This window comes from Plectropomus leopardus, chromosome 23 (assembly GCF_026936395.1).
Source record: "Plectropomus leopardus strain MGB_pleo_1.0 chromosome 23, ASM2693639v1, whole genome shotgun sequence".
In the NCBI taxonomy this organism is placed as follows: Eukaryota; Metazoa; Chordata; class Actinopteri; order Perciformes; family Serranidae; genus Plectropomus; species Plectropomus leopardus.
In genome coordinates this window covers 18645071-18663244 of record NC_142198.1, presented here as the reverse complement: position 1 = coordinate 18663244, position 18174 = coordinate 18645071, and the positions used below count along the sequence as shown (strand labels likewise).

General features: G+C 39.2%; 1 protein-coding gene across 1 annotated transcript; it reads right to left on the bottom strand.

Annotated features, from left to right (window-relative positions):
* Positions 1 to 1153: 1153 nt before the first annotated feature.
* Positions 1154 to 6389, bottom strand: LOC121961792 (protein FAM43B). Its single transcript, XM_042511822.2, has 3 exons — positions 6018 to 6389; positions 2950 to 3681; positions 1154 to 1760 (listed from the first exon to the last, which is right to left on the bottom strand). Exons 1-3 carry the CDS (start codon positions 6031 to 6033, stop codon positions 1675 to 1677), a joined length of 834 nt encoding a protein of 277 aa, XP_042367756.1. The 5' UTR covers positions 6034 to 6389; the 3' UTR covers positions 1154 to 1674.
* Positions 6390 to 18174: the final 11785 nt, after the last annotated feature.

Here is an 18174-nt window from a genome sequence, read left to right as displayed (position 1 = left end):
TTTTTGCAGGATGCTGCTGTGGAGCCTGAAGCAGGATTCTGTTGACCCTGCTGGTTCTTGTTCAATTTTTTCCATTTATGATGCAGGTGCTACTGACCTCCTTAAATATGGGAAAATGTAAAACTTGTGATTTCCTGACGAGGAATTAAACTAATGTGTTCAGATGTAGAAACTTAACAAAAAGTGCTCAGAAATTACTAACTGCATTTATGGGCATTTCTATGGAAGCGTAATGCATTCACTTAAGAAAAAAAGTCCCCTTTTGGCTAAACTGACAAGCTTATTATGTCAGAATTTTCTTTACTAATACAGTAATTATCCCAATATTCTGAAAAAAAAATTCTGCATTTTTTTTTAAATTAAAAAGATAATTATCTTAAAATTCTAGGGGGAAAAAGAAATTATTATCCAAGACTTCTGAGAAAAGATTTCACCGGGAAAAAAAACAACTTTATCTAATTCATTTTCATAAATCAGTTTTCAGAATTCTGACGTAATCTCATTGATTCTCGTTTTTCCTAAATTAACGACATACTAATCTTGTTAATTTGAAACAAAAAAAAACATCTTTTCGCATGAAAACTTAATTCTGAGATAAAAATCTCATTGCTTCAGTTTTTCTTGATTTAATACGGTAATAATCTTGCTAATTTAGAAAAACAAGGGCCGATTTTTTTCCTTGAAAACATTTCAGAATGCTAAAATAATATCATTAATTCTTGTTTTTCCAAAATAAGATGATTGTCTCATTCATTCAGAAAAAAATATTGTTTTTCCAATGAAAACTGTTTTTCAGAATTGTAAAATAATTTATTTTAAATTCAGTGGAAAAGGCATTTTTTAATTAACTGTCCCATAATTTTGAAGTGTAATCTTATTTTGGATAAAAAGCATTTTTTTTCTTAAGTGAATGCATTATGCTTCCGTATTCTGCAGACTATAATCGGTTTTACTAAACGTTTTTAAACGCATTTTATCTTGGTATCTTTACATCTACGTAATCTTGGCCAAAACTCTCACAATGGAGATGATAAAAGGTTGGTTTTGTCCATCCAATTAAAAATAAAAGAAACATACTAGTGCCACAGGGTTAAAAATAATAAAATGAAATCATGATGACCTGTCACAAATGTCAGTTAAATAAAAATCAGCCTTTTAAAAAAAAAAAGCTTGCCGTCTTTTTCCAGTTTGTGGTCGTCGTTTGTGGCTCATGTGGCCAACAGCCGCCGTCGTCGTCGGTTTAATTGTCTCTTTCCGACAGACCGAACTCTTCGGTGGCTTCAGTATCAAGAGGAACGCATAAAAGCAAACAAGCCGACCAAAAAAAACAGACGGAAACGAACCAGCCCCGTCCTCAAATGGCCCCGCAGCCAATCACATAGCCGCTGACAGGCGAACAAAGGCAGCCGCCGACAGCGTTTTGTGCAACGCTGGACGCCGCTCTTGCAACAGACAACTTTGCTGCACCAAAAAACCTTCACGTCCATTCACACACTGATTCAACATCCTCACAGAGTCCTCACACACCCAAATATGGACTCTTCACACTTCAGTTTCAGTCCGTTTGTCTTTCCCTCTGTGTTGTAATCGCTCCCTCCCATCAGTGCTGTCATCCTTGAGGTTGTCGTCAGGTTAACGCGGTCCCGTGTTTCAAGGGTTGAAGTGTTTCGGGGTTCAGTTCCAGCTGTCGGAGGCGGATCCTCTCCTGGTGATGCCTCTGAGGGGGCTGCGGGACACTGAGCCCCTCTTCTTCCAGCGAACTGAAAAAGGAAAAGAGTCAGTGATGAGTCAGCGGTGAGAAGCCGGACAGCTGCAGACGAGCAGCTCGGATGTTAATCATGAACATTTCAGACGGTTTGTCAGCTTCCACTCCCGAGCGTCCCGGTGACGGTGTTCATTTACCGCCAGCGACCTCAGCGCTCGCTTTTCATTACTTTCACTAAATGTTCTCGCCGCAGTGGAAATTTTATCTTTTTAAACAACTCGGCGGGCAAAAGGAAAGAATGATGAAGACAAAGACTCGGGGAAATTTAATTATCCATGAAAGAGCTTTTTGGTTTTGAACTTTTCCGCCCCGTAAAGCCAAAACGCAATTTTTACATAATCAGTCAAAACGGAGCCAAAATATAAAACTTATTTTACCACTAAAACATAAGCATTATTTGGTGGGAAAAAACTGCATTTAAAACTTGTAGGAAGAAGAGAAGAAATAGGACGATTTCTGATTCAGTAGTTCCTCAAAATGAAAAACATCAAAATAACTTCATAATTAAGTATATTATACTACGTAAACAAGGCTAAAACAGAGGCTAGCTTGACTAAAAGCTAATTTAGAGTTTTCTCTTAAATGCCTAAAGAATAAGGCCAAATCTTTATTGAAAAAAGTGACACTGGACGTAATATTACATTAAATAGATAAAAAGTAACCAGCCTAGCTTAGCATTATATAAAGCCTGGCTTATTTTCCCATGTTTCTGTGTCTAAGTGAAGAATTCAAAAGTTTTTGAATGAAGTTCAGTATTGAGCGTGTGACTGTTTGAATCTTTGTCAAAAGTGATTCCTGAACCGTCTCTGGTTCTCTCTCTGTAGAGATCCTTTCCATAATGTTGTCAAACACTTAAAATGTGAGCCTGTTGGTGGCAAAAACAAGCACTTTTCATGGAGGTAAAGTGACAAAACTGAACCAATTTCAAATTTGTTGTTCTAATTAGTGACTTAGACACAAAAACGTGAAAATAGATTGAAAAATACCAAATTTAACCTTTAATTAGATTTTTTTAACATAGGGTGCATTATCCAAGTTTTTTAGACTTCTTTGTAAAATAGGAGACAATGATCAGTATTTGAAGGCATCTCATTTTATAATGTATCATTTTTGTTGCAGTTTGGCTCAAACTTGTTCCCATAGTAACGTCTATCTGCCTGTATGAAGCAGTACTGTCATCTCACCTTTTCCCAGACTGGCGGGCAGCGTCGAGCTCTTCGTGTTGGCGGGAGAGTTTGACGACTCCTCCACACGTTTCCCCTTCCCCTCTCCTGGCTGCAGCGTGGCCGAGCCGTCCTGCCAGTCGCTCAGCGCCCGCTGGAAAGAATGCGCCAGACAAGCCGTCATGTCTCGCGCTCGCTCTGCTCGGCTGCACCAAAAAACCCGACACTGCAGCTGCTGCCCCTGATGCTTGCAGATGTACAAGAACACGTTGGGCCGGTTTGCGTCCGCCGCGCAGTACGCAATGTCCTGCAGGTACGTCTTCGTGAGCTGCCGACCCGTGCTCAGCTCTTTGACCTCTACGTATCTCGGGCGCACCACGAGGGCGTGATCTTTGCTCAGCTTCTTCCCGTTTGCGATACCCTCCAGCAGGCGGCTGATGGCGTCCTGGGCCTGCTCTCGATCCAGAGAGAAGATTTTCTCCGTGCCCAGGTAGTGGACTTTAAAAAGAGGGTCGCCGTGAGATAACATCTCGGTGCGGTCGCGGCGAAAGCGGCGACGCAGCGCAGCAGGAGAGTTCTTAAGAGTCTGCATGAGGTGGAAGGTGCTGAGGGACATGGTGCGCTTCAGGTTGAGTTTGGAGGAAATTTTAGCTGAGGCGTATGTGCCGCTGGCCAGCTGGTCCTCTTTAGAGCCTCTCCCACTCGTCCACCTGTCCTCCACAAACGGAGCGTAGTTGCATCCACTGCTTTTATCTGAAAAGAAGCAGGTGGTGACGTTAGAAGATGAATAATTGAGTGAGACAGATGCTTTAAAACAGGGATAATCAACTCGCTTTGCCCGAGGGCCACCAGGGGCCAGTCACCGCGGCCCCATACATGTTTCCAAGATACGGACACCTTTCGAGGAATTTAGGACAGGATTTCCGGACATTTCTAGGACTTTAGGTCTTTCCTCGGATTTTAACACGTTTGTAGGTTTTTAGGACAATTCCTGTGTTTTAAGACATTTCGAGGATTTAAGCACATTTTTAGGATTCTAAGACGTTTCAAGAATTTTAGGACAATCCTAGGCTTTTAGGAGGTTTCTTGCATTTTAGGACATCTCTAGGATTTTAAGTTGTTACTCGGATTTTAGGACATTTCTAGGATTTTCTTACACTTCTAGAACTTAAGGACATTTCTCAGATTTTAGGACAATTGTAGGAGAAAAGGATATTAGAGGTTTAGCTTCTATTTTGGTGCTGGTTTATGCATCTTGTGTAAACTAAAAGTACAAAAACATTTCCCATTGGGAATCATTTTATTTTATTTTGAATTGGAAAATGGTTGAGGGGCCAGATTCAGCCGAGGGCCGTAAGTTGAGTATCACTTGTTTTGACTTTTTTTCGTTGGCGTAAAAGCGACTCCTTTGTTATCATTTTTGTGCAATCTTATACTTTCAACTCCTTGATAAGGAAAAAAAAAACATGCACTCAGCACAACTTGTACCGCAGCATGGAAAAAACAAAAGGCCACCAAACAGGATCAGTTACAAAGGTGACGCACGGGAGGAATATTCATTCACCACAGACACCAGCCATTAAATATTTACTGTCAGGTTTAGGCTTTGTCGTCAGAGCAGTGAACCCGAAAGAGACACACCACAACCACTTGAAGGTTACTGTAACACACTAAAGTGGCACACGGATAATCACAGGTACATGAAACCAGTGCCAAAAATGACAAACACTTATATCAGCAGGTTGTTTCTTACTGGCAGACTTGAAGTATTCCTTGACCTTGCCAACCCAACTCTTATGCAATATCCACATCTGGCCCCCCATTGTCTCCTATCCTACAGAGCACCAGAACCGCCCGATCTCCATTGTGTCAAACTTTATTTTTTCCCCTTTCTCTTTTCTTGGCCATTCTCTCAACATCCGAGCTCCTCAGAAGTGAGCTGCGGAGAGTGAACCACCGACTGTTCCAAGGTGGCGGCCATTGTTAGCGGGACCCCTGCGCAGGAAACAGCTTTGCATTCCCCTCCTAAATATTTCTCCTGCAAACAATGGCGTGCTTTTGTGAGTGTGTCACATCACAAAAGAGATGCGAGTTGACATAGAGGCTGGGTCCGACCCCGGGCATGCAGACATACAGTTACATGTGTGGGTTGCAAACATGTACACAACTTTCACTTGAAAACTCACACACACACACACACACACACACACACACACACACACACACACACACACACACACACACACACAGGTGGCTAGCTATTTGCATTTAACCAATGTTACTGTGCAACACTGGTTTTCTCTGCAACTTTGTACAAGTCTAAACTCAATTATCAAACAAATAAAAACCAAATTTACACAGATTTAAGGCTCCTTAACTTTATGTGATCTAAATAAACAACTATCCTTCAATCCGTCTGCAGACAAAACATCTGCTAATATTAACCTTAAAAACTTAACTATAGAAGCAAGGGGATAGGTTTTGTTTCTACATTTCGGGGACAAATGATCAGGGGTGCCAGGATGTGTGTCCTATGTCCCCCAAAATCTACACCCATGTGTAATACATCATACTAATATTTTTGCCCTAAATCTATTCTAAATATGTGGTAAAAATACAAATACAGAGCATAATAATGTTAAGTATGGGGGGATAGTAGAGACTCTTCATTTCAGGATTTACCATACAAAGTGGAACTAATTTAGACAAAACATATAACGTGTTTGGTTCGCCTGATCTTAAAAGCAAATATGAAGCAGGAGCTAAAAAAAACATTTTGTTCATGTCAGGTCCTGCTCACGTGTATGCCGAATCCAAAAACATAACCTAGTTATTACAAAAACGCCTAAAAAGTTACGTTGTGGTACGTATACTTTCAGAAATAAGCGAGATGACTTTAAATTGGCAGATTTTTGTATGCGGTTCGGCGAGCCCCGTAGCCTCCCGTAAAACAACCGCCATACTACCGCGAACCAGTTACATTTCTCAGTACATACTTCCAGTTAATGTCAATTAAACAATGACTTAAGTATCATGTATTTCATTAACTTAACAAATCATAATTTGTACTTTTCAAAAAAGTGTCTTACCTGGCCACAGTTTCATGCAAACGATGTCCTCGTGCGTCTCAGGTGAAGTGCAGAAAGTCTGAGAGGTTTTTAAATTCACCGGGCAGGTGGAGGTTTCTGTGCTGCGCGTTCACACAACACTCGTTTGACTGTTAGTTCATGAGAATAAATGAATTAAGCGATGAACCGCGCGGTCGGTAACAGGTTTTCCAGGTAACTCAGTCTTCCTCGTGCGTAAATGAACGACAGAGAGGCGCGTGCAGACGGAGACGGTTCACGCGGAGACTGAATCATGCCCTCCTCTCCAGCCCGACGTGTTTGAGTTGAGTGAATCACGGAGCTCGTGGCACAACCGTTTTTAAAACAGCGTAGGCGCGAGCTCGTCACACACGTGGACGAGCGCTTGCGTCTGAGAGCAGCGAGGAGGAGGCTGATGTTAGAGCAGGAGGAGGAGGAGGAGGAGGAGGAGGTCTGAGGGGAAAGGAGTGATAATTTACAATAGAAGAAGGATTTACAGGACATGGCAGGATGGATAACAATTGATAAACATTTGTTCTTTTACTGGCACTGGTGTTTTAAGGAAGATTTATGGCACTCCGCGTTTATGCACATATTTACATACCGCTTATAGTTTTCCAGGGTAGACTGGGTCATATATTTTAATGTCCGCAGGAATATTAAATGGAGTTGTGGAGATATAACAATAGTGTATTTTTCTGCACATTAGGTCTTAGAAAAGTCTTTGCCTTATTTCTTCCTATTTTTATGAAAGCAACTAAACAGTCTGATGACTTCTTATAGGTTATAATTTATCATTTAGCAAGTAAAAATACATACTGGCAACATAGTATACATTGATGGATTATTTAAGGGAGCTACCAGGCCCCAAAGATTTAGCCTTATGTTTATAAGGAGATATAAAATGATGCAAAAAGACACAAAACTATCTATCAAAAAAACAAGAAGGAGTCACAAAATAACCACAAAAGGGGCAAAGCAACCTACAAGAGACACAGAATGACTACAAAGTAATCTAAAACAACCAAAAAAAAGACACAAAATCACTGAAAATCACTCAAATTGGTCACAAACTGCAAAAAAGGAGTAAAGCAAAAGGGATTAAACAATAACCAAACCACACACATTGACTGTAATGAGAGACAAATTGACCTTAAAGGGACAAACTGACTAAAACACACACAAAGTGACCTTAAAAAGCAAAAATAACTACCAAAAGGGGTAAAACAACCAAAAGGAGACACAAAATGATGTAAAAAAAAAAAAAAAACAAAACTAAAAAACAAAACACAAAGTCTGTATGTCTTGTTACTTACTATGTAGCAGAGGTGGTGGGGCCTTTTGCATGTTTTTGCTCAGGGGCCCATTTTCTCATGATCCGCCACTGAGGCAATTCCCCCTTGTATTATGAAGCAATCTGTTTTTGTTGAGTAAACCTGCAATAAAAAAAAAACATTTTTACAATATTACTCTGTCAGTTAATAATTTAGTCAGTAAAAACATCTAAAAAATAGCAAAAAATGGGCACCAGTTTACCCAAGCTAACCATTAAAAATAACTTTTGTCCGATTTACATATCGAAACCCAAAGATGAAACAAAATTATACAAAAAAATTGACAGAGACAGCAAATCCCTGCATTTTATAAACTGACTCTAACAATTAATAGACTATCAAAAATATTTAATTCTCTCAACTAATAATTTCAGCACTAACTGTCAATATCAACTGTGAAAAAATGTAAAATTTTTCCATCAACATGACTAATAAAATTTAAAAAAATTTTTTTTTTGTCAGTGTATTAGTCGCCATCATGTCACCAGCCCCTGACGCTCTGTTCTACCACCTCAAAGTTTCACATTGTTTACTACAAATATATGTTCAAAACAAGGCTGCGGAAACACGTGAAGCGCAGTACCTCTCATTAGCTCTGCACTGCGTCACAGCCCGTCTCTAAAGGGGATCACTGGCCTCACTGGTTCAGATCTGCCTCCCGTGTTTATTCTGGGGGCATTTTGAACAGTGGCAGAGGGAAAAGCTAAACGGTTCCATGTGTGTATGCGTCTGTGCATCATGTGTGTGCGGCTGGGTGTGCCTGACGCGGGGAAACAGTAGGGCCCCTGTTCCTCCTGGGTTTGGCCCAACAACAGTTAAGTTGTGAACGTCACACTGGCCTCAGTAACTCGCAGGACACACTGGAGCTATTCTCGGGGCACCGGTGACATAATGGACCATCTCAGACTGCGACACACCCTCCATACGTATCTTGCAACGGACAGCAAGAACGCAGTCAGCATCCAAACCGCCGCACAGGCAGAAGTGCAGCTGCAGGTCTACAGACTTTACAGGTTCAAACAGTCAGCAATGTTTCTTTTATTTTTAGCTCTATTTGGTTGTTCGGCAGTACTGAGATACTCTATTCACACCTTGTGTTTAATTCTGTCAAAGGCATATGCGGAGGAAGGCAATGAGTAACTTAAAAAAAAAAAGGAAATTTATGAAACTTTACAAGAAGATGAAACTGAAAATGAGCAAAGAAAAAAAACACCAAAAATGACGTGAAGAAAGAGCTAAAACAAAAGAAAAAGAAAAAATATATTGAAAAATGTTTTATTTTCTAGAATAACTCTAAATGTATAAGTTGGTTTTAGAAATGATCATTTTTGGACATTTATCCCTAGATTTTTGATAATAAAATATCACCCCCAGCTTATTTTCAGATGATTTTGTTATCACCGTGTACCTTTTTTTTTTTAGTAAGTTGACGCTTGTGTAATATTGTTTGTTTGCATTTCTATCACTGCTTTAAAACAGGGAAAATTAGTGGGTTGGGAATGAAGAATAGATGCATATACTAAAATGTGCAACTACTAAAAGTAAATGATAGCTACTAGGAACAAAATAACAAAATATATCATTTTTTAACCATCAATTTTTGACACTATTTCCATGCTTTCTGACATTTCTGCTGCCCTGAAACATCACGCAAATGTCACAAGTCTGCAACTTATTCCAATTTTTCACTTGGAATTACGAGTTTGGAGGGTTTACGCGCCTGTAACTCGTAAATACGAAGTTTCATACGAGTTTAAAAACCCTAACCCTGTTTAAATGCTGATGTTTTTGCATTTTAGGTAAAGTACAGTCTCAGAGAGCTGCAAGACTGCAGACTCTTAATTTTGTTAATTTTCCTGCTGCAGAATAATTTGCAGCTATATTTATAATTTTTTTCAGTGCCTCAGAATCAGTTCGCAAAGTCTTTATTTTAGATCCCACAATTAGCCAAAAGACATGATTATCAGTGGGTGTGGGCGCTATTACAGACACACCCAGAAACTAACTGGCCGGCATTAATTCGAATGTCCTGACTGCTACTTGTGGTGACTGAAACCAGCCGAGTGTCCGATTTTCTCAGGAGGTTATTAGCAGTCAGTGCGAGGAAACAAAGACAATGTCTTGCGACAGAAAGAGGCAGGACGAAGGGAAATGGACAGATAATGAAAACATTAAGTTCACAGTTAAGCTGGAAGGAAATTTGGAGATTTCAGTGGAACAAAATCCCACTGTGAGCCTTTAAAGAAGCAGAAGCAAGGCGCAAAGAAAGGGAAAATGAAACGTTTGTTGATTAAATTAGCCTTAAATTCACACTAAAACAGACAATAACTGACCCAGAGAGTCCTAAAAGAAGGTCATTGTTCCACGAAGTAGGTTTACCCAGTTATTTGATTTCCCCGAAAAGTTTTCATCACATTCACAGGGTCACACCCTCTGTTCTGTCATACTTTGTCTTGAGAAGTTGAACAGGGATGTAAAACTGCTATTGTTGGAAGCCGGGTAAACGCAAATTTAGGAAGTAAATTAAGCTCCCACCCATCCGTGGTAGAAATGTTCTCTGCTCAGTTCCCTTTTTCTGAGCTGCTGTAAATCTAATATCTGTGGCACTTTCTGATTTATATCTGCAGCAGCTCGGTTTGTCTTCTCCTGTCCCCGGCACCATCACAGCCGGTCACAAAAGAAGAACGAACTTTTACCTCCATACGATAATCACCTGAACTCTCAGTCACTTTTTGAAAGCATGAAAAAAAACTTTTCCATGATCTTGTCTTTGTGTTCAGTGCTAAGAAGCTAAAATTATCGTGCAAAACTAAGATAAAAAGGGTTAAGTAGCTAAGATTAGCATGCTAATGCGTCAAACAAAGATAATAAATGTGCTAAATAACCAAGATTAGCATGCCAAGACACTAAACTAAAATAATAAATGTGCAAAGTAGCGGAAATTAGCATACAAGGACGTTAGACGTCATCACACTGTACACAAAAACTCATTCAACCCGATCGCCCGCCTTTACAGCTTTATAGCAACACGCACTCCAACAACTAGATTTATGTTAACTGTTACGCTTCAAAACACACAAAAGTGGTGTTCATCTGTGAAGATTATCACGCTGAACAAGACGTGTAAATATCATAAACTTGTGTTTATCACAGAGCTTATTTTTGGTGATTGAAAATCAAATAAGGTTTTTGACAAGGGCACCAATGCAATGCTAACTTCGGGGATGGCCTACGAAAATACGCAAATCTGTTAAAGGGTCTTTTAAAAATTTTGTTGGCTTTATTAATTTGGAGTGTTTGATGTCTCCCAGGTACATTTAAGGTACCAATATTGCAGAAACAGTTTTTACTCAAGATTTTCTTACTACATTTCAAAAGGACACAATTAAATAGAAATGTTACCAAAGTTTTTGCTGCATGTTGTGTAACCTGACTTCCAGTATGTTGTTTGTCAGTGGCTCATTGTTCTGTTTTTGCAAAGACAAATGAGATTTTATCGCATTATTCCTTTGTGGCGACCATGAAAAAAACAAAAACAAATAGCCGCCTCCTGAGTCAAAAGAAAGAGAAAATCCATAGAAATAACGTCATAAATTGCCAGTTTGAGGTTCATTTCTACAGTCGACTACATAAAAAATATTTTCAAAAAAAAAGTGCAACATCATGAATATAATAACTGCCATAATTTTCATTTAAAAAGAGTTTTCATGTCATCATACATGTTAAAAACCGGTCTTTCTGCAACATGCCACATCTGACCCAAATTCCAACATCTCGTCTGATAACAAAAGTTATGTAATTTTTCCAGCCTGATCACTTCTAGTGTCACCACTTTATTGTTATTTACTCAAACACCACACACACCCTTACAGTGTGTTCCAGCAGAGCTTTTAACCGTACGGGGAAGTTAGATGAGGCGTGACGAACAGGATGGGTCGCCCTGCACTGTTCTCAAATATGAACTGCAACAGAGAACGAGCTGGGAGGAGGCAGACGAGTGTTTAAGAGTCATCCAGTCCGAGTGTCGTAATCGCAGCGGAGGCACGTTGCATAATTTTATCTGTCAATCAAAAACTGTGTGTCCAGATTGTGAGAATGATTTTGTCTTTTCACAGAAAAATAAAAAGAAGACAACAACCAAATGCTGAAGTTCCAGTAAACTGCTACGATAACAAGTTCGTACTGTTTATCAGCGTTAATCCTTTGAAGACTAGTTCAACTTCAGTTTTCTTGCTGTGTTTAGACGCCTCTGAGAAGCTATTTCGACCTTTGAAACCTGAGCAAAATGGTTTCATTTCTTTAAAAAAAAATTATATATATATAATTTTGTGCTTTTGCCTTGGAATTTGTACTTTTTACTATTTTCCACCTGATGATGTCATTTTTATTAAATTTTGGCATATGGAGAAAATACATGCTTTTCCCACGAGGTGCACTGTCACAATCAAAGCTGCTGCAAATCATTTACATATCCCAGGCTGTGATAATTTAAAAAAAATCTATTTTGCATGTAGTATATTGAAAATAATTAATTTTGTTATTTTTTGTGTTTTTTTTCATCTAAAAACAATAGTGGCATCATGACAAAAGCCCGGCATTTAAAGGATTAAAATTCTGAAAATTAATTCATATATGATCTTTATGATGCGGACTGATGTTGGTTAAAAAAATTAACTCAATAAAAGAAGAAAATAATATTAATATATAATCATTTTTAAAGCTGGATTTTGAAAAGCACATTTTGTGTGCAGAGTGAAACGTGTGTGTGTAATATTAAAGCGGGCCCTGGGGGGTGAGTGTGAACAATTACTCCTATACGCTAATTTGTGTGTTTTCTCGCGTTTGACACACTCGAGTGACGACAGCTGCGCTTCCAGTGAAAGTGACCGGATTCAGTCATGTAAATTCAAGTCTTTACCGACTCCCTGGTTACACCTTCCTGAACAAGTACAGCAGGCCGCTGGTTTCACAGAAGGAAACGGCTCAGTTACAGAGAAGTCGTCGGTGGGGGTTTATTGTATCTGCTGGCCTTGTCGACAGGTTTTCCTGTTTTTCACCCAAAATCAAAGCTGTCAAATTGGAGGAAATGACTAAAGAAGGATAACAAAAAAACAAAGAAATAGGTGGCCGCTGCATTTGAAATTCTCGCAAAGTTCGAAACTACAATCCATAGATTTTTTGTCTCTACAGGAGCTTTATTGCCACTTTCTTAATCTCACACACATTCCAGATTTTGGCAGCAGCCCGAGCTTTGATGTGTCGTTACAGTACGGCTTTGAAGGAGAGGCGATTTCCTCAGGATGTTGCTACAGTAGCTTATGTGCTCCTGAGTATTTGGAGTTCAGAGACGCTACGTGCATTTCACAAGCTGCTGTTTTTGTTGAAATAAAGGAATTTGTGGATCTAATGCACAGCCCTTTGTTTACCGTGTGCTCTCTTTGAGGGTGTCGGCTAAGTAAACTCTGCAGACACAACATGTGATTAAAGCGCACCGTTATCACATACTCAAAGCTTATTTTTAGAAACATGTGCATGGATAATAAATTACACATTTTAAATTAACCATATGCAATCATTTTACCCTGATTCATAATCATTTTAAATAAATCATGCAGTTAAATGTTTCTACTGCTAATGATTTGCTTTGTTTTTCTTATTTTTTTTAGGCATGTCAGCAACATAGCTCAGAGGCCGGGCGTCAAAATATTTTTTTGAATGGGGGCCAAATTGGATGATGTGAAAATATCATATGGATTATTTAAAAAAAAAAAAAATCACATGCAAATGACACAAATGTACGGAGCCCCTAAAGGGACATGGGGAAGAAACAAAAAGTTTCACTAGCAGCATATTAACATTGTCATACAGTGTCGAAATATAGGGCTAAGAGAACATACACAAGCTCTCCTTGGGAACTACCGGGGTCCAATTTAACCTGATATCAGCAAAAACAAACAAACAGTGCCGCATTTAGAAAGTTTCAAAGTTTAAAAAGGTCTTTATCAGGAAGTGCTAATCTGTGTGCAAATATGCAAGAGAGCTCAACATTTGCACAGCAGCCCTGAGGCGTGTAGGAGTATTATTACACCTGAAAACTACTCATAAGCAATGTTTACAGTTGCAACAGGTTTACACGTGAGTTGTTGTTGTCTAAACTTTGTTGACGTCGGTTTCCACCTGCCCTAAAGGCTAAAAGGGGGGCAGGAAATGTATCTTTTGCAATGCAAAGAGCTGGGATCAAAGAGAGGAGCTGGACGTGTTTATGAGTGGAATAGAAATATGAGGTCTGTAAATAACACTTCTTTATTTGAGTGTAATTGATTGATAGCACTGACGGGATGTTTGCCAGAAGCTTCCAGAAAGCGAAGTGTTCTTAATCCATTTAACTGGATACTGAAACATCCTTTCCTGACAGGAAAGCTAGTTGTCTATTTATTTTTACCGTACCTGCTGTGTTATTGTTTAATTTCCCACTCGGCCCCATGATGAGCAAGTGACCAAGTGACCTGACCTTCACATGAATCACATGACTCACAGCGTCTGAGCGATGTCATGAGAGGCACGGGGACCAGAGAGTAAACCAGAAAACAAAAAGCAGCATCTGCCAGGCTGTCAGCTGGCTGCACATGTCCTAATAAGGCATGTTAATGGGCTCGTGTGGCGCAGAGGGAATGACACCGCGTCTGCTTTTCTCTCCTCTAGTTATCTTTACATGAGGGTTGCGTCAGTCTGCTGATGAGCTAATTTCCTTTCTTTCTTTTTTTTCTTCGCCTGACTGAGCTAACTGGTGGGGGCTTAAGTGTAATAACATGAGCAGGGGGAACGGTACGTCTGGGGGAATTCCTTAAATCACCATCGTCATTCTGATAAAGCCTTTTTTGAAATAGGTGATTATTATAGCCACATGCAGCAGGACACATGATGCTAGTGACACTCAACTTATGCACTCTGGAGAGTGCATTAAAAAGGCATCAAAATAATGCTTTTTTATAAAAAAAAAATTTAAAGTTGGTGGAGGACCCCATGCACCCCCACAGAAACATCCAAAAATCCAAAAAATGTCCTAAAAACATCCTAAAATCCAAAAAATGTCCTAAAATTCAAGAAACACCCTACAATCCAAGAAATGTGCAGAAATCCTTGAAACCTCCTAAGATCCGACAAAAATCCTACACTCCTAAAAACTTCATAAACTCCTAAAAATGCCCCAAAATCCTAAAAATTACCTAAAAACAACCTAAAATGCTAAAAAAAATCCTAGAAATTTGCTGAAATCCTTTCAATGTCCTAAGATCCAACAAACATGCTAAAATCCGAGAACTGTGTTAAAATCCGTGAAACTTTTTTTTTTTTTTACCTAAAAACAACCTACAAACTTAAAAAAAAGTCCTAAAATCCGAGAAACGTCCTAAAATGTGTTAAAATCCTAAAAATATCCAAAAACCCTAAAAATGTTCCAAAATCCTAGAAATGCCCTAAAATCCCGTAAAACACGTATGGGGCTGCTGCGACTGGCCCCTGGCCTCCTGACATTTTGCAAAAGTGGCCCCAAAACCCAAGCAAGTTGTGTATCCCTGAATTGTGAGAGACCAACTTATTATATAACATCCCAGAATAAATCAGAAATGTGATTTTAACGTTTTGTCTTGTTGGCATGAATTCCCAGAGCGAGCTATTCACGATAAGCTCTTATCACACCGCTCTCCCTGCACTGGGCTGTGCATTCATGTACACTAATTTGGTACAGTATCTCATTATAGGGGGCTCTTATTTTGAAAGCAAAATAATGTCCAAAGATGGAGTTTATGTGAGCTGAAGCAGGGAGGGTGGAAGATGTCAGCTGCGATTCCTCTTTTGTTTTGACTGCATTGAAATCTCTCCCACTGCCTTTTTCTTGGGGCCACTTTTAGCTTTTTTTTAAAGAAATTGATAAATGTGGTGTTGACTGCTTTGTTGTGCTCTCGAGCCCAGGGACCAATCAGAATCTAGACTAAACAGGAAGAGGAGCTGGCTTCCTGTTCAGCCCTGAAGGAGGTGACATTATCCATTACTGAACCCTGACAGCAGCGTACAAATTTATCAAACTAACAAGAGCCCAAATCATGTTTTTGAATGAAATATTCAAGCTAAAGTCAGACAATTAAATACACAAGGTTTAGTGGGATTTAAAAGTTCAAACACTTCCCACTCAGTCTTCATTAATCATCAGCAGACTGCAGGCGTTTTATTCTGTATTTTTCTTTTTTCTAATAATTAACTCAACACTGGGTTGGCTTAATGACGCTAGCAGAACTTGGCTGTGAAGCTTTTTCCAATTGAAGTTGGCACACAGAAAGCCATCTTTTTATTTATCCAGAGGTGTGAATAATGTCGGCGTTATGTAATCAATGGTCTATTCATTAGTGATGAATAGGAGTGAGGCGATCTTGGGCTTAACTCTTTCACTGCTCGCAAGTGTAATTCAGCATCAAAGACGTAATTCTGTGTATGACAGCATTGTTACCAACATATGTGACAAATGACAATGTTGCTGCTTTTAAGCACTAAAAAGGAAGAAACAAACCAGTCCTATTTTCAGCTTTGCGACAATGTATTTTTCAGATAATCCAACATTTTTTAATTTTTAATTGTTTATTTATCTTAAGAAGAAAGAAATAATCAATCTACAGAGAAACATTTAATTCTTATGTTTATCTGAAAATTATTATAAAATTATTTTAAACAAATTTGGAGATATACTAGACATACTGCATAAAAGTTCGGACAAGTGAAGAGTATTTCTGTCATTTTCCAACATATATGTCAAATACACACACACAAAAAAAATAGTTATTACTTTTCAAGCAGAAGCCAAAGCTGACTGAAAAGGCTTGAAGTCTTCGCTTATTGCACAAATTATTTTTAGAATTTTTTTGTGCTGTGCTCTTTATATAATAAGCAGCTATGTGATTATTAAAAATGCAAATATGGTTGTTCACTAATTATCTAAATGTGAACACAAAGCATTAAATATATTTATATACTACCACGAAAAAGCAATCATAAATTGATCATGTAAAAATTTAGAGAGCGGACACAGAATTATAAAAAAAGGGACGCAGACAGACAAAATTAAGAAAGAAAAAAAAAAGATTTACTGCACACCCTCTGCCACATTGACTCTAATTCTGTGGGAAATGCTCAAGTTGCCATTTGAGGAATTGCAGTTTTTGGCACTTTCGCATTGTTTTTTTTTCATCCCCAGAGGCTGTGGCTTAGTTAAGGGTAGATATTATGGAAAAAATTCAGATTTTGAAATACATATGATGCACTCTGGCACAGCATCAGTGATGTAATGTGGGATCCCTGAAGGTTTCCAGTCTTTCATCACAGGACACCCTCACTCAGAGCAGCAGCGCTCCCACTGATCCCGGCCCTCACAAACACTAAGAATTGCCCTTTACTTGCATACCAATCATCATTTTCTCTGGGTTTTTGTGGCGTTTCTCAGACGCACACAGCCCCGTGAGCGGCCCCACTCTCTCTTACTCACAGTCCACTGACTAATATCGTCTACAATGTTTCTAGCTGCCTGTGAGTGGGTCTGTAAAAGCTGTCAGGGGCTTCTTACGCACGTCATCAGCAGCTCCAGAGAGGCTGGCTGATGAAAACGGTGGCAGAGCTCTGTTTTTTCTGCTTGCGTCGTATGAAAGGAGCCATTACTCAGTCTTAAAGCGCCACACCGTCCTCCTGCTGGAGCTATTAATAGCCACAACCTCTGTTTTTTGGGGGTTTTTTTGAGGGAGAAAGCTGCCTACAGCAAAATCCCCCATTCCCTGTTCATTTCCTCCCCACCCACCGCTCTGCAGAATGCCGTGTACTGTGACAAATCTCACATAAATGTATTTTTAGCCCCGAGCACACCGCAGTCTTCTATTTATACTGTAATTTCAGTAGAATTAACATGTAAATAACCAAAGACGCTGAGGTCGACACGGTTATAAACATGCTGTTTGTGATTCTGAACTTTAAACATCAACTCTGAGATATTTGGCTGCTGAGTCTTTCATCAATTATTAGTTGAAACCGCACGTGATGGCTAAACCAGCTGTGGTTTCTACGTTGTCTGGTTTCACTGAGAATCATTACGCTACTCTTTAACTAAAGCGTCACACTGAGAAAATTAACTTTCACTACAGCTCCATGGTTTTGTGAATAGCACAACTACACAAAAACATCAAGAAGTACTTCATAAACACTGTTGCACTGTAAGTGAAAGTCTGCTTTAATAGGTCTGAGTTAATTTACTTCAACTGTCCTAGTAGTGGAAAACGTACTCAGCTCTTTTACTCAAGTAATACTATTAATATTACAATGTATAAGTAGGGAAGAAGGGGGATGTTTGTATCATTTTTGACATTTCTTTTAAATCAGTGCATCAAAAATTCTGCTTTTACCTGGTGTGGCTGTTATATCTGTAACACAACCCGAAAAAATGCATGGTTTATGCATGCAAGTGAAATGTGACAATTGTAGTAACATAACCTTGAGTCAAATGTGACAATATGAAATAAGAACTATGAAAAAACCCAGCTTAAAACCTAAACTTCTTGACGATTTTGAAGTTAGCTTCGTCCTGGTTCCCTTGTCAAAAGGCCTATGGGATTTTTCCATTAGATTTTGGATTTCTTTTGCAGAAAATAGCCCCAGGCTCATCCTAAAATAAGCTTTCAACTGACCATCATCCAGGCGAAGCTCCTGCACAAGCTGGTTGCTGGTCTGAGAGTCTAATGATCCCACACGGATCTCTGTTTCCCTGCGACCAACGACCATCTGGGAAAAGCATC